This window comes from Filicampus tigris, chromosome 14, assembly GCF_054856515.1.
Source record: "Filicampus tigris isolate MCC_2025a chromosome 14, RoL_Ftig_1.0, whole genome shotgun sequence".
In the NCBI taxonomy this organism is placed as follows: domain Eukaryota; kingdom Metazoa; phylum Chordata; class Actinopteri; order Syngnathiformes; family Syngnathidae; genus Filicampus; species Filicampus tigris.
This window is the reverse complement of record NC_141230.1, coordinates 18,580,654-18,595,454: the sequence shown is the minus strand read 5'-3', so window position 1 is coordinate 18,595,454 and position 14,801 is coordinate 18,580,654. Positions and strand designations below refer to the sequence as shown.

Below are 14,801 nucleotides of genomic sequence, written 5' to 3'. Positions count from 1 at the left end.
CAAAACTGTTTTGACAACAGCAACGTGTGTCGTTCAGTTTTATTAACATCAACATATGGAACCTCGTACATTTGAAATATAAACAACGCAAACGAGGGTGGGGGGGCATTTAGTACCACAAGTCATACCTGGTCTTTCCCAAAAAAAAAAAAAAAAAAAAAATCATAAATCAATGTAGATACCATTCAAAATAAAATCATCATAAAATGATATTATTACAACTCTGAAGAATCATCTTTATAATTTAGGCTCTTATTTCATATCCAGGCGAAACAGTAATGCATTTAATGCAAGACCACACATGGCACAAAATAAGAGAGATATTAAATTACGCACGTCAACGGAGGCTGTTATTGAAATGTGAGCAAATAAACCAAAATACAGCAATTAATACATTAAATCTCTGTACACTGCCAATCAAAAAGCGGTCAAACAAAAACGACTGTTCGGCTCTTGTGCCGAAAAGGTTTCAGGAGCAGAAAAAAAACAAAAAAAACAAGGAGGCTCCTCTCCTGAAAGAAAAGGAATTGCATTTTAGAAATGTGATGTGCAAACATTTTAGAGTACGTCAGACAGAAGAGAAAAAGTTCCTTACAGTAGATCATATTTCGTCATAAGGCACCGCAATGGCCGACTCCGTCCTTCCATCGATCTGCAGCAGCTCACTTGGCGACGTCGGTTGCCCTTCGGCTTCTTTTTCATCCACCGCCTCATCGGCCTGCGTTGAGGAAAACAACAGAATGAACATTTCAATGCTAAAAATCAAGACAGCGAGACCAATAAAAATCTTGTCACTTAATCAGCATTGGTAAGATTTCAAACTGAATCCAGCATAGGAAGAGTGACCACAACTAAAATATTAAAGTAAAATTATAGGAATCCTTCTTGTACCATGATGCCAAGTTGTAATGACAAGAATAAAAGTCATAATATTAAATGGCAAATAATAAATGACAATAATGAGTTTTGTCACACCATCATCAGCGTCAACATTTGAATTCGATTTTGACGCTCACGTCTGTTGCTGAAAAAGCAAAGAACGACATGTATTTACAATATAATATCAATATTTCATATGACATGGGTTGCTGGTCTCAGACTGTTGCCTTAAAACTTGAGTGGAAATTAAGATATTCCGTCATTAAAATTCAGACTTCACTCCCATTATAAAAGATTGTCTTGCTTTTTTTTTGTGAAAAAACATAATTATATTCTGAGAAGCTTTCTCTTGTGACTCAAGAACTAAATATTTGAAATTGATGCCCCCGCAACCCAAAAAAGGTTTATATGAGCCACAAGATGGCAGCAGAGCTCTACCTTTGTCTAAATGGCGCTCCTTGACTCACTTCAACAAAGTGTAGTTCCTTGGTAGATGGTGGCAAACCACTACTTTTTGTCTCACTGAAGCTCCTCAATTCACTTCACTAAAAAAAATGGCAACCTTGAGATGCGCGTTTAATTTGGTGACCACGTTCGCAACTCAAATGAATCGGAATGTCATTAATCCCGTCCACTGTCCCAAACACCTGACAAAAAAGTTTGCAATGTGCTTTTAAAAGGAAAAACTGCACTTTATGACATTGTACTACTGAAAGATTCAGTAATGTAATAAGTAGAGTGTAAATTAAAACTTTTGCTTCCATTCATTGAACATTGTGTTTTGGCCACCAGGGGGCAGTATAATAGAAACATTCAACAGTCTTATAGCTCCTCAGTAAGCTGGAGAGAATCGTGAATATGGGAGAAAACACTGTAACAATGATGTAGTAATTAATCAACTAACTAATGTAGTCGTAACTAATCAAGCGCCTGGTGATGTATTCGAAAAACTACGAATGCTTTGTGACGTGACCGCAACCCACCTTGAACTTCCGCTCGACGACCGGGTGGCGATTTTCAGCAGGAAAAGAGGGCGTGGCCGGAAAGTTGGATGGTTTGGGGTTGTGGGAGAGCGAGTGGCTCCGCTTCACGGCCGAGGACACGGCCTGGGCGAAGCGGGACGGCGTGGAGGGGGAATAAGGCCGGGGGGCCGCAAAGCTCCTCAGCTTCTCCAAGCTTAACCCGAAATTCGGCTCTTTGGCCGGCAGGCCGCTCTGCAACGCCGCGCCCGCGACTCGTACGTTGGTCGCTTCGGTGTCGCCCGGCATGGGAGGGGCGGGGGGAGGCGGTGGCAACATAGCTCGGTCGATTTGATCCCCCATGTGGCCAGGAGAGGAAGTGGCACCTGGGCTCTTCTCTGAGGCCGACGTTACATAATAGCCAGGTGTTTTTTTGTGCTTCGGCAGGCGGAAAGATCCTGGCTTCGGTCTGGTTGCGGGCGGAACTTTAGTCGCCTTGACCTCGCCCGGTGAACCTGCTCGAGAGGAACGGAACCTGTCGTGTGCTTTCGGCGAGCTGCTTGGTGACGAGGCGTGAGTGGCTTCAGCCAGGCGTCCGTTGACAGTGTTTGGTGCGGTAGTAGTAGTGCTGCTCAGTATTTGGTCCCCGGGTGTATTTGAGCGCTCGCCAACGTCTCCCGTGGCAACCGGGGGCGTCTCCAGTGTCAATGCCACTTCAAAATACCTCAGCTTCTCGTTGGATTTCGGAGGCACGATGGTGTACGTGGTCATCCCCACTTTGGGGATGTAGTCCCTGGTTAACTCGTTGGAGGGCTTGGGCTTGGGCTCGGGGTGCGAGGCGGCGTCGGACGCGGCTTTCGGGGCCACGGGCGGCGTCGCCGTTTGGCACGTCTCGGAGGTTTGGCTACATTCCAGGTCGGGGGGTTCATCCGTTGAAGTGGCGATATCCTTCCTCTCGCTGTCCGTCGATTCCAAAGCAGGTTCGTCGGTAGGGGGCGGAACTTGATTTGTGCGTTCCTGTTGTTGCTTCGGCGGCGCAGGAAGAGATGGGAAACCTGTTTGCACCTGAGCGTCCTCACCGGCGGCACGGGACGCGGCGATAACGTCTGAGCTCACTGACCCTTCCTCGGGGGCGGTGATGTTTTCCAGAACGGAAGCAAACTGGCATTCTTCTTTATTTTGCTGGCACACCTGGCGGTCACTTGTTACCGCATTTCCGCTGTTGACTTTTACACCCTCGCTTGCAGGCGCTTCACTGGTGGAGTGACTGAGTTCACTTTCAACTTGACATGAGACACTCTCTGTGTAAAACAGAAGCATTTGCCATATAAGACAGGTTGTAGAAACTTAAAAGCAGTTCAGTTGTCCAGAACCTTCAATTGATTTGAATCAATCAAAAAGTTGAGCATCACACAATTATTTTTTTTTACATACCATGTATATCTAATGTCTACTATTCTCATAATTCCTAAGTTTTCACTACAAAAAAATTAATGTAGTTAAAAAAAAAATAGTCTCCTGAAATCAAATCCATTTCACTCACCTTCAAAATGTTCAATATTACATAAGTACTGTAATCCACTAATGTTCCAATGTTTCCAAGTCCACATTTTAATTCCCAATTCCCAAATAGTGCGCTTCTATGAATTTACCTCTGTCCAAGAATTGATTTTTTTCTACGTTAGGAATGATTCCTAATTAGTTTTCCAGCATTTCAGTTCAGTGTCAGCTTTTTGGCATTCACACAATTTATACAAAATTTGCACTTAGAGTAGTTGGAATAGTATCTGTTATATATATTTTGACCACTTCTCCACAAAAGTCAGCAGGGGGAGGCTCCAGTCTACCCACGACTGTAATGAGGACAAGCACTAAGCACTCCGAAGGGGTCCAGGAAAAGAGGGCGTGTTTGTCCATGTTAATACAAAAGAAATTGGCTATCAAATTACAAAAAAAAAAAAAAAAAAAACAATATCCCACTTCCCCAAAAAAATTCAAACAGGTCAAATAGGCACAATAAAGCCATACCCGCCAGTTGAGATGAGTCTGGGCTGGCTGGCGTCCCCTCATTGGTCTGAATAGCCGAATCATTCGTGGTGCCGTGTGACTGACTGCCAGAATCAAGAAAATTTAAGGAATTACATGTATTTACAAGAATGATTTAAAAAAAAACCAAAAAACAAAAAAAAAAAACAGTTCTGCTTTGAAAAATCTTAAAGTTCGTACTTGCCATATGAGGACAGATCACAAGACTGATCTTCCCCACAGCCCTTGTCGGACATTGAGCTGACATCGGGGTCTTCTCTCTGGATCTCACTCACAGCTGCTGATGTCTCCTCCATGATCTCCTCCAGTGTTTTCTGTCCTGCAGCGTCTGTAAAAGCACATACTGAACTTGTGAATTTGCTTCAGCGAAAAAAAATACCATCTTTACCGTTAGGCCAACCCGACACCAATTTTTGTGAATTTGTGCAATTTACGAATGTTATGTTCACAACACGGGACTCCGATCAAATTTACATCCAAGTATCTGTTTCCTCCTACATACTGCTAATTGCGGGTGATAAGAAAAGATCACAAGCGCAGAGCGGTAATTTCAGGACAACTCGGGTATAAAGCAAGCATGTGAGGTTAATATCTGATTTCCAGCACAAGATTAAAAAGATCATAAACATGAGAGGAGGAGACATGAGGACAAGTTGAGGAATGTCATTTCAGTGCCGTGAGCACTGAGGTCAGACTTCCTCCAGGTTAATTCAGGGTGGCGACGTCGGTTTTCTTTTCTGATGTAAACACACCAAGTTTGTTTTTCAAAGACCCAGGCTGAAACGTTAAATAGGCTTATTGTTGCTTTATATTGCTTTGTGCTCAGTCCGGGGTGGAACTTCCCTCACAGGACTATACAATAATGGTAAAATGTGTGTGGACAATTACCGGAAAGTAACTCCAAAGGCAGCTAAGTTCCACCTCAATGCGGAAAAATACACAGGGATTGAAAACACGCTGTCCTTTGAAATTCAAGGACAAAAATTGGCTTCCAGAAATTCCCAATTTATTCAATTTTTCTTTAAGTCGCTTTTAATATTTAACATTACATATTTTCATCCAATTGTTATTCATTGGCCTAATCGACAACTTAAATTGACTTGGTTAATCAATATACTCTAAAGTGGACAACACTACAGGGACATTTTGCATCAAAGCGCCTATGAAATGTGATCCAATTCACTCATAAAATGAAATTAAAAAGGTCAAACGTGCAACCTATTGAGGTGGTGAATAACGTCCACCAGGGGGCACAAGAGTCACATAAAAGAAATTAAATAACCAGGCAGGAGGCAACCTTTGGGTGGAAAGGCACACTAAGCCAAACTCTCCTGAAGTTATGGATACATACATTGACGCAACAAAGACAAACCTTGCACATTTTCTTGAGGAATAACCGTTTCTGGGGCAGGACTGCTTGGGGACGTCGGGGGTTGAGGGGCCTTGCGCTTGGTTCTTTTCAGTGATGACTCTGCTGAGGAGCCGCGACTTAGCCCAGACATCTACAACGCATTTGAAAATAATAATTATAAGAATTTCTACTAAATACACCCAATGTAAGTTATAGGATATCTTATCACGCATTCTCTGAGAAAACAAACCCGTACATGTCATTTGACCAAGGCAGCGCGATGCAGAAAAAGAGCAAAATGGCCTGAATGATGATTTTAGCTTTCTTTTCTACCACCGTAGTTTGAATGTGTGAAGTGTCAGACAAAAAGAAAGAAAAGGAGACAGAATGCTGGCTATAATTTAAATGTCAACAAAGACTGGATATTTTACTTTTCTGTAGCTTGGACTAACGGCACTGACGTGCTCTTTTGACGGTGAAAAGGATCATGTGTGTAGTGCTAACATCTGCTAGCCGGCTAAGCGTGTTTTGTTAATTCATCCAAAAATCAAACATTTTCTACAAATTGGTTAAAAAAAACCCTTCCGCAAACCCGATGATGGAGGTTCGGTGCCCAGTCTGTCACTTTGTTTTAGTCTTATAGGTTAGGCTTAAAATAAAATAAAGGCTAATAATAAACCATGAATTAATGTGAAGGCCAATTTATCGACTTTAGAGTTGCTAACTTACCAAACACTTTGTCTTTTAAGCATTCACTACAACAACTTCACAAAATTCTACCAAACAAGTGTGGTGTAAACAAGAGTACGCAAGTCAAAACTCAAATTACAACAATCATGCAAACAAATCTGTGGCTGTATCGCTTCAACTTTTCATGTTTTTGTTCAGGTCAGCGGCAAGCAACGGCTTTTCTGCCACGCGGAAGTACCTATTATTTACAAACAAATGATCTATATTCCATGAATTCGGACGACTGACCTCGCAGTCCACTGAAGTAGTCGGCTCGGAGTAGAACCTCTGGCGCGTGGCGAGGTCGGCGCGGCAGCTTTGAGACACGACGAAGGGGGGCTGAGGGGCCCGTCTCTTCTTGGGCACGTCACCGACGGGCGACGTCGGAGACGCAAGCGGAGGCGAGCAGGAGCTGGGCAAGGCCATGCTGAGCGGTCGAGGCTTGCTCACGAGCACCGGAGAAGCCGGGGCACTGACTGTCGTGGCCTTTAAAGAGCAACACATCCAATCGGGATATGATAAGACCTCTGGTCCACAACCACACGGCGCGTGGACGACCAATGGAAAAGCTAAGTCAACAAACCTCCCTCTCAATGTTTACATTTACTTACTCATACACTGGAATTGTAACCTACTGCTAGTGTGTATCTGCACTTCCCCACCTATTTAACTGAAACCTGTACAGTTGGAACATCTGGTTCAAAAAAAAAAAACGTCACCAAATGAGCATTATCTTCGTACTGACTAATGAAGAAGCCAGTGAGTGTATAAAACACTTATGGCTGAAAACCATACCTGCTCAGATGTTTTCTTGCTCTTTCTAAACTTGCTGAAGAGGCCCTTGTTTTCTTTTTCTTTCTGATTTTTATCTTTTCCAGGCATCACTGCGACTGGAAGAAGACATTTGTGACAGGGAGGAGTTTCAAGTAGGGGAAAAAGAAGTAAAAAAAAAATTTGAGAAAATTATTCAAACAGATTGCCCGCCCCCCTACCTGCATGTGTGGGCGAGGCTGGACAAGCAAGAGAGTCGGTGTGTCCTGCAAGTGAAGAGGTTGATGAATATGGACAGTCGCGAATCGAGTGAGATGCTGAAAATGTATGACAAATCCCCAAAGGTCATGACAAAATATGCTACAGAGTTCGCTAGTTTACCTCTTGTATCTCTTGCATAAACTTCCCTGATTGCATAATCATTTAGGGAGCAGGACAAGTCCAAAGGGGCCAGTGATTGCACATCTCTCAACAGAATTGTTGTCTCCTCTGCAAATTCACATTTCTCACAGATTGCGGGTAAGAGTTCAGTCAGGGGGGACTGAGGATTGACTCTTAAAATAGCTTTCTGGCTCTTCTTGAAGTTTATCACCATCCGAACAGTGGCCTGAAGAACAGAGAATATTTGATTAAATGGATTCGGGCAACACAAAAAAAAAAACAAAGTCTGGTTTCCCTTTAGGGGGGGGGTTAGATGTACCTCAGGCTTTTGAGGACCCGCCTTCTTATTTTTATCATCCCCTTTCGGTTTAAGTAAGATCTTCTCCGCATGCAAGGTTCCGATGAGAGCGCTGGGCTTGAGTTTGACGTTGTGCCGGCCGGCCGTAATCAGCTCCAGGGTGTAACTTGACGGGTTGAGGTGATAGCTCGCGCAGAGAGTCACCAACAGATCCATTAGAGGCTTGCTGAAAGACACAAGCACAAGACAACATTTGCATGGTGAATGGGAAAGAGGTGTGGCGGAACCTCCTGTAACCAGTTACAACATGCAAAGTTGTGGGACCAAAGCAAAGCAGCAGTTTTCTCTGAGCCATAAATCTTCAACCCTGAAGGCCCACTGCACGCCGAGCGATGCGGTCGAACCCGACTGAACCGTCAAGCAGTGCGTGGTTAGTTTTATCTCCCCGTGTCTTGACAGCAAAGCGCGGAGAGTCTCTGTCGCCGAAACGCACGGCTGCATGAGGCCATAGATGATTGCCAACAGCCTCGCAAAAATATATCCACACTCGTTCGTCCCTTCGTGATCAGAGCTGGCATACAACACAATACAAAATATTGAATGCCGAGCCTCAAAACCGATACAGGGTCGCACTAGCCGAGTGTCCACGGTTTACGCTAGGCGTTTTCTTAACTGTCGCACAATGCCTTTGAAGGTAATCCGCACAATAAATCCCCTAAACTGCTGCGAGGTGAGGGTGCTAAGACCAGCTTTTAGAGAGAGAAAAGAAGGCAAAGAATTTGATGGGTAATCCTTCCTATCGGGATTGGTGTGATGTTTCCCAAGAGGCCAAGAAACAAGCAATCTATCTGTGAAAGGCTTATAAACAAAGTGAGAGAAAGAGTGAAACTGTGGCTAGCAAGTCAGGGTGGAGTTGTCTCTCTAGACCACTAAAGGTGTATTGACACAGTAATGCCGTTAGCTCACTGTTAGGAGACGCTTGACAGAAAGACTTCGGCCATCTTGTGTGAAACAATATTAAAGAGACAACAATTGGGTTAACGATTTGCTGTCACACAAATAGCTGGTGGCTGAAAACGGCATTTAAAGACCATTTGGACAAGTGGTCCAGTGAGCGTGGGATTTTTGTAAATGCGTTTGAGTGCAATGCCAATGCATTTACCTCCCATGCACTGTGGTCATCTTTTCCACACCATCCGGCAAAACAACCACTAGAGAGAGATCTTTATCGACGAGCTTCTCCTTGTGGTCCATGGTGAATGGAGTGTTTCCTGGATACCACTGCGAAAAATCAGAGGAATCCAAATTCTTCAGTCCCGGCGGGGAAGGGGCTTTGCTTTTGGTCGACACCCTGTTGTTGAACAAAAAAATGCGTCCTTTAGTTGGATTCTTAAAATTACAAAGTATTCTGGTAATTGCTTCAAGGCAGACAACAATACCGCATATTTTGGGGGAAATGAATAAATTATTTCCCCCAATCTTAGATACCAATCAGATTGAATTGGTTCCCCTTGGAGCCGTGGCTCCATCACAAGACAGACAGACCCCTGAGGTTAATATGGCAAAGTAGTCACAAGACATCAAGAGGACATACGTACTGTTTTTGTCTGCAAATGGCCACACACGACCAATAGTAAGAGCAGGGTTAGGAGGGCAACTTTAAAAATGGATTCCGCACACATGTGTAGGTATACAGTCACTAGTTACCTGTCAAAAAATGTTGTAACATAATCCAAGTACCATAATATGTCATAATGTAACTTGATTACTTTTGGATTCCGATACCAAAAATGAAAGAAAGAAAAAAATCAATGTAAACATACATTTTAATGAATTTGTCTGGTCTTTTCTGTCTTATCGATGTTCAATATGCACGGTTGTGGAACGCAGAAGGAAGCCTGAACTCAAATTCAAAGCGCAAAAAGTGTGAGGCTGACAAGCTCACCATTTGTGCATCATGCTGCGGATTTTACAAAGATAGACACAAGTCCATTTGAAGGTTTCATGCTGACAGCAACATCGACATCAAGGGTGCCTATGTCCGTGTTTTAGGTGTATCCCTAGTCCAACACAACTGATTGAAATGATCAGCTCATCAGCAAGGTTTGCAAAAGCCTGATAACGATCCTGATGATTTGAATCAGGTGTGTTGCCATAGAGACTCTTAAAGCCCAGACTTTGGCACCCCTGACCTAGATAGATAGATAGATAGATAGATAGATAGATAGATAGATAGATAGATAGATAGATAGATAGATAGATAGATAGATAGATTTTGTAGCTTCAGAAAGTTTTTCAAACCTTTTCACATGACCAGTGTTTGCTATAACGAATGAAAGGTTAAAAAAAAAAAAAAAAAAAAAAAAGAGTTAGTTTCATACCCAAACCCCCCTCTCGCACACACGCATGTAGCACGCGCGCACGCTTACGTAATTTTGAAACGATGACTAATGATACGTGACGTCTCCGAAACGCGTTTTGTTTTTGTTTTTTTCATTCTCGTTAAGCGGATGACATTGGTAATATGGCGTTTTACCAATGTAGTAAAATAGTAAAGCTGTTGGTGATTTGTGACGGACGGTGGGAATTAGTGAAGTACTTACTTCCAAGTTGCTATGCTAGCTCCTCCATCGTAACAAGCAACTCGGACGAGTTGGACAGCTCATACGGTTCTTTGTAAATGTTATTTCAGTTGAATGAATGAGTTATCCGGTGAATACGATACGTAACAGTCACTATCCATTTCCTTCGAGTCACTTAGCTGTCTCATAATTGTTGGCCAACAAAAAGCTAAGGTGGGACCACCAACGAGACCGACATATCACTACTCTCACTCGCACCAAACTTGAGAATCATGCGCTAATGTGGATGTGTTTTTTCCCCAGTGTGACCAACTGTAACAAACTTCAGAGAAAAGAGTGAAGTAAATCATTGCTCAACTGCTCACATGTGTATTACGACCAGGACACTCTTGTACAAGAGATTTTTAATCTCATCATCTTTTTGTCTGGTTAAATAAAATAAGCACAACTAAAGCATTCCAATTTATTTGCCTAGGGGTTATTTCCCACTGATACTTATGTCTCTCCTATTTACATGCACTTAATAAAATTAAGTCTGATGGGAACTAATCATGAAACAACAGCAAAGAAAGAATGACAATCTTCCAGCGTCGAACTGTTGCCACCGTAAAACCTATTATTAAATGTACACGAAGTGATATTCTCACGTGAGGAGAAGAAGAAGTATAAAACGTAAGTTCAACCTCATTTAATTTATTTCCAGGCAGTTCAGGTCGCGGACAGTACTGACAACTTATGTGAAGGAATTGCCATTTTATTTTATTTTATTTTTCAAAGATTGACTTACTCCCTAATAAAACATACCATTTAATATCCTTACAGTGTCCTCTCATGGCCCCTGCGGTGGCAAAGCGGACAAGCCGAGCACGTAGTCAGTCCAGCCACAGATGAACCAGGTTTCTGCCTACCTTTTGCCCTGAATTACAGCCTGCTCAAGTCTCATGTGGGGGTACGGAGGAATCTGAGCAATGTGAGGTCACAGGCTGCACGGAGGCATGTCTAGCAAGGGATTATTCGCCTTGCCATGGGGGTCAACATACTATATCAGCTACATGAAATCACTGTAGCACCGGATGCAGATGTATGCCAGTGTGACAATCTCTTATCGGTTCATCCCCGAGAACAAGTGAATTACAGTACTTTGAATATACGTTTTTCACACAGGATCAAGAATGTATGAGTATTGTTAAAGAACGATGTCTGCGTTGCTGTGCCGTTTAAGTGCAAATATCCAATGCTTAAACGACACAACACTGCAACATTGACGCTAGTTTTGTTCACCCGTCTACTGCGTTTTGCATTGCGTGTTAGCATTAAGCTAGCTGATGAGCATTAAGCTACAGTATAAGGCAACGTTGTGGGGTTGATTTGAATAAACACTGTAATTCTATTTCCATTTATTTCAAAGGACAACATGTCAACTGAACTACGTCAGAGGACAACCAGTGTCAACCGGTTAAAGTTTGCATTAGCGCAAAATAACCCCAACTCTAAAGCAGTCCAATACTGCAGCTCTAGTGAACTGAACATTCTACATTTTTTATGATTGTTAAATATGATTCAAGGACTAATATTTACTTGCTCTAATATTGTTTCAAATTGACCAATATAAGTTGAGGCTGGACTCATGCAACTGAGTCAATTTGTGTGATCCTCAGGGTGATTTACAAGGGAGCCCTCAGAAAAACAAAATTTTCCAACATAATGAAAGAAGGTCTTTCATATTTCTGTAGGGCAACAGACACAATCAGATCTGGGTGAAGCACGTCCCTCTCACAACTGCAGCAACGATACGAGCTAGCTGCCGTTAGCGCACAAAGGATCAGCAACAAGTTTAACAGGCGTGAAGCACGAAAACTGGACCTTGTGCAAACGTACGCAGTGTAGCTCACAGTTTTTTCAGAGTAAGTTTAACAACTAAATATCCTGGAGTGCAATAGTCTCTATAACTGTGTCTCATTAAAGGATTACGTTTATTTATTTTTTGCACGGCAAACAGCAAAACACTCCACAGCTTGTTCATTGTATTACTGACCAAACAGGACAAATGAAAAAGGCCAATGCGGAATTTATTTTAATTACTGCTTACGTTACCAATAAAAACTAAATATACAGCTCGTGGAAACAGTTCACACAAGAACTACGGAGGCAAACATTTTCAAGAGAGCTGCATCAGCAATTTCTGTGCACTTGAATTCAACTAATGCAGTCGAGCTATTTTCATGCATCACATCACGCGAGACGTCAACATACTGCTCAGGGCTTTACGACATCTCGAGAGAGCTCACTTCAGCTTAGCATGGAAGGGTTCGTTGATTTTCTTTGGATTTTTGGGTGACACCGACTTCTTTCAAAAGATGAATAGATATAAACAATGGAAGAAGCAGAAGAGGACAAAGAAGAAGGAGATGAAGAAGAAGCAGCGAGCATATTTCCGAACGCACCCACGATTAGGAAATGGGGATTTTGGGGGCGAGTCCAAGCTTTACTGTTCTCGGTCTCATTTTTTGTCAAATAAATTTCCCCCAAAAATGCGATTTATGCTCCAGAGCGACTTCAATGCTTTTTACGTCTTCATGTTGCAATTATTTGGCTGGTGCGACTTTTGCTTCGGAGCGAGTTACAGTCCGTAAAATACGGTAACTGAAATTAAGGTAGAAGATTTTTGTTTTACAACTAACTGCGGTTGCCTTTTTTTTTTTTCCTTAAGTAGTGTAACAACTTGCAATTACCATTTACAAGGACTTGCAGTATGAAGGCCTGCAGTCTTGTGGAATGAAATGTGTTCAGCCTTAAAAAAAAATAAAAATAAAAAATATCCCTTTAGGGTCCATCTACCAAGTTAATATGAATCTAACTTGATTTTGTGGCTCAAATTGATTAATATTGGTTACACATCAGCTTGCCAACAAAAACTACAATGTTGAAAAAAGTGTGGAGCATCGCAAGATGTTGGTGGGGAATCAATAAAAAGACGAATGACAGGAAATTGAAAAGTGAAGAGACAGTAGCAAAACAAACCAAATATTTCCGCCCTAAAAACATCCGTCTAGTGCAAAGTCCTGATTTCATGGCCCTGGCTGTTTACTTGGTTTGGAATTATTTGTTGAGCGGTTAGCACATTTGCCCCCCCCCCCCACCCCAGTTCTAAGGTTGGGGGTTCAAATCCGGGCTGCGGCCTTCGCGTGTTCCAACACGCGGGCGTGAATTTTCACCGAGTACTCCAATTTCCTTCCACAACATACATGTTAGCTTGTGAAAAATGAGTGTAGCGTATGTACCCTGCGATTGGCTGGCTGCTAAGTAAACAAATTCCGTGACACCTTCAGCAGGTGACAGCCGCTCAGGCGAGGGCGTGAGCAGTTTTCTGCTCATGTGGTTTTTTTCTTGTTTGTTTTTGTTTTGTTTTTTTCTAAGCGGGCAAGACACGTCACAGCTTGCCTGCGCTGATGTCTCCCTGACAAGGGCTTCCCATGCTCGCAAGGAATTCTCTTCAAAAAGCATGCAACATGTACTTGACTACAGACCAGGAAGTAGTGCGCCTCCTGTCATTGTGTCGCCCCGCTGCTTTCATCACGCGCGGATCTGCCGCGCTTCAGTAGTGCAAACAACGTGAAAACAAACATGCTCGCCGACCGCGCCAAAGAACACAAGAGTCGTAGAAGACAAGTGCTGCTGCTGCGGAAAAAAAAAAAAAAAAAAAAATGCTCAGTTCTGATGACACTGCCCGGGGTTTGCATTAATACTTTAATTTGTGTCGTTGGAATGTTCAATCATTTAAAAATTACATATTGCACCTCTTTGGTTTATGTACAGTATGAAATTGGGTAAGAGGCGCTTTTGGAGGGCAGAAAGGCAAAGTCCACACATTCCAAACATTTGGTTCCAGCTGGCATGATCCCGCCCAGTCGGGAGTGCTTTTATTTAAAAAAATAAACAACTAAAAGATTAAGAGATAATAAAGAATCTAAACTCTCCACCACTCACACCTCAAGACAGCAATATTTTTTTTTTTCTCTTTCAAACTAGTACCCCTAATTGCTCTCCTAAGTTGTTAAACTACATCGCACAAGCTCCAACACGCCACAGTCTATCCACCCGCTAGCCAAAACAAAATTCAAGCACTTCTGCGACTGGAGGAGGTTGCCTGCCTGCCGAGCCGCAGCATTTTAGACGTATCGAGCGAGAAAATGTGGAGGGCAGGTGTGACGGGCCTTCTTACACCCCCCTTACCCCCCCCCCCCCCCCTCACTTGGCCAACATTTCATTCCGCGCTCCTTACCTCACGCAGCCTCTGCTGGGATCACCTCCATGATGTCGCTGCGCTCCCGCCAGCTGTCGGATGGTACCGAGGGCGATCGAGCAGAGGCTGGGAAGGCCCACCTTTGAACAGCCACGCCTGAGCTGCGGTATCGCAAACGCGGCTCCTCCGCCTAAATCCTGCTCGGCGGGCTTTGGGGGGGGGGGGGGAAGCCACGGCGGCGCACGCACGTCGACAGCACTCCCCCGCGGTGGCGACGAGAAAGGTGTAAGCAGCTTTGTGCAGACATGAACCTGTGGGCGGGGCCACGGGGAGCGCTGTACATTCCAAGCACGTGGCTCTGGATAAATACTACGTCCATTTGACCATTCCATTCTTTTGTAATCACGACTTGACCTAATCAGGCCAGAGATGAATGCGTTAACAGAGCAAAGGCGTGGGGGGGGGGGCAAGCTTTAAAAAGAAACATGGAAAACGTCACCACTCCCAAACGTAATTGAATCAGGCTCCGTTTAGAATTTGTTTTCATTGAGAAAGAACCTTT

At 43.3% G+C, this 14,801-nt stretch overlaps 1 protein-coding gene across 1 annotated transcript; it reads right to left on the bottom strand.

The window, feature by feature from the left end:
• Window positions 1-24: 24 nt before the first annotated feature.
• On the bottom strand, window positions 25-14,422 carry cobll1b (cordon-bleu WH2 repeat protein-like 1b). Its single transcript, XM_086051555.1, has 13 exons — window positions 14,279-14,422; window positions 8,577-8,765; window positions 7,436-7,640; window positions 7,117-7,342; window positions 6,957-7,001; window positions 6,760-6,854; window positions 6,214-6,450; window positions 5,257-5,386; window positions 4,065-4,212; window positions 3,867-3,949; window positions 1,863-3,139; window positions 596-718; window positions 25-512 (listed from the first exon to the last, which is right to left on the bottom strand). Exons 2-12 carry the CDS (start codon window positions 8,666-8,668, stop codon window positions 602-604), a joined length of 2,655 nt encoding a protein of 884 aa, XP_085907681.1. The 5' UTR covers window positions 8,669-8,765; window positions 14,279-14,422; the 3' UTR covers window positions 25-512; window positions 596-601.
• Between the last annotated feature and the right edge of the window lie 379 nt (window positions 14,423-14,801).

Bases quoted from the DNA above. Each gene is read 5' to 3' on its own strand.
- cobll1b (XM_086051555.1), bottom strand. From the start codon at position 8,668: ATGGACCACAAGGAGAAGCTCGTCGATAAAGATCTCTCTCTAGTGGTT. The intron at 3,140-3,866 runs GTATGGCTTTAT...TGTTTTACACAG, and splicing joins AGACTCATCTCAACTGGCGG to AGAGTGTCTCATGTCAAGTT. The intron at 719-1,862 runs GTGGGTTGCGGT...TCCTCAACGCAG, and splicing joins TCGTCGAGCGGAAGTTCAAG to GCCGATGAGGCGGTGGATGA.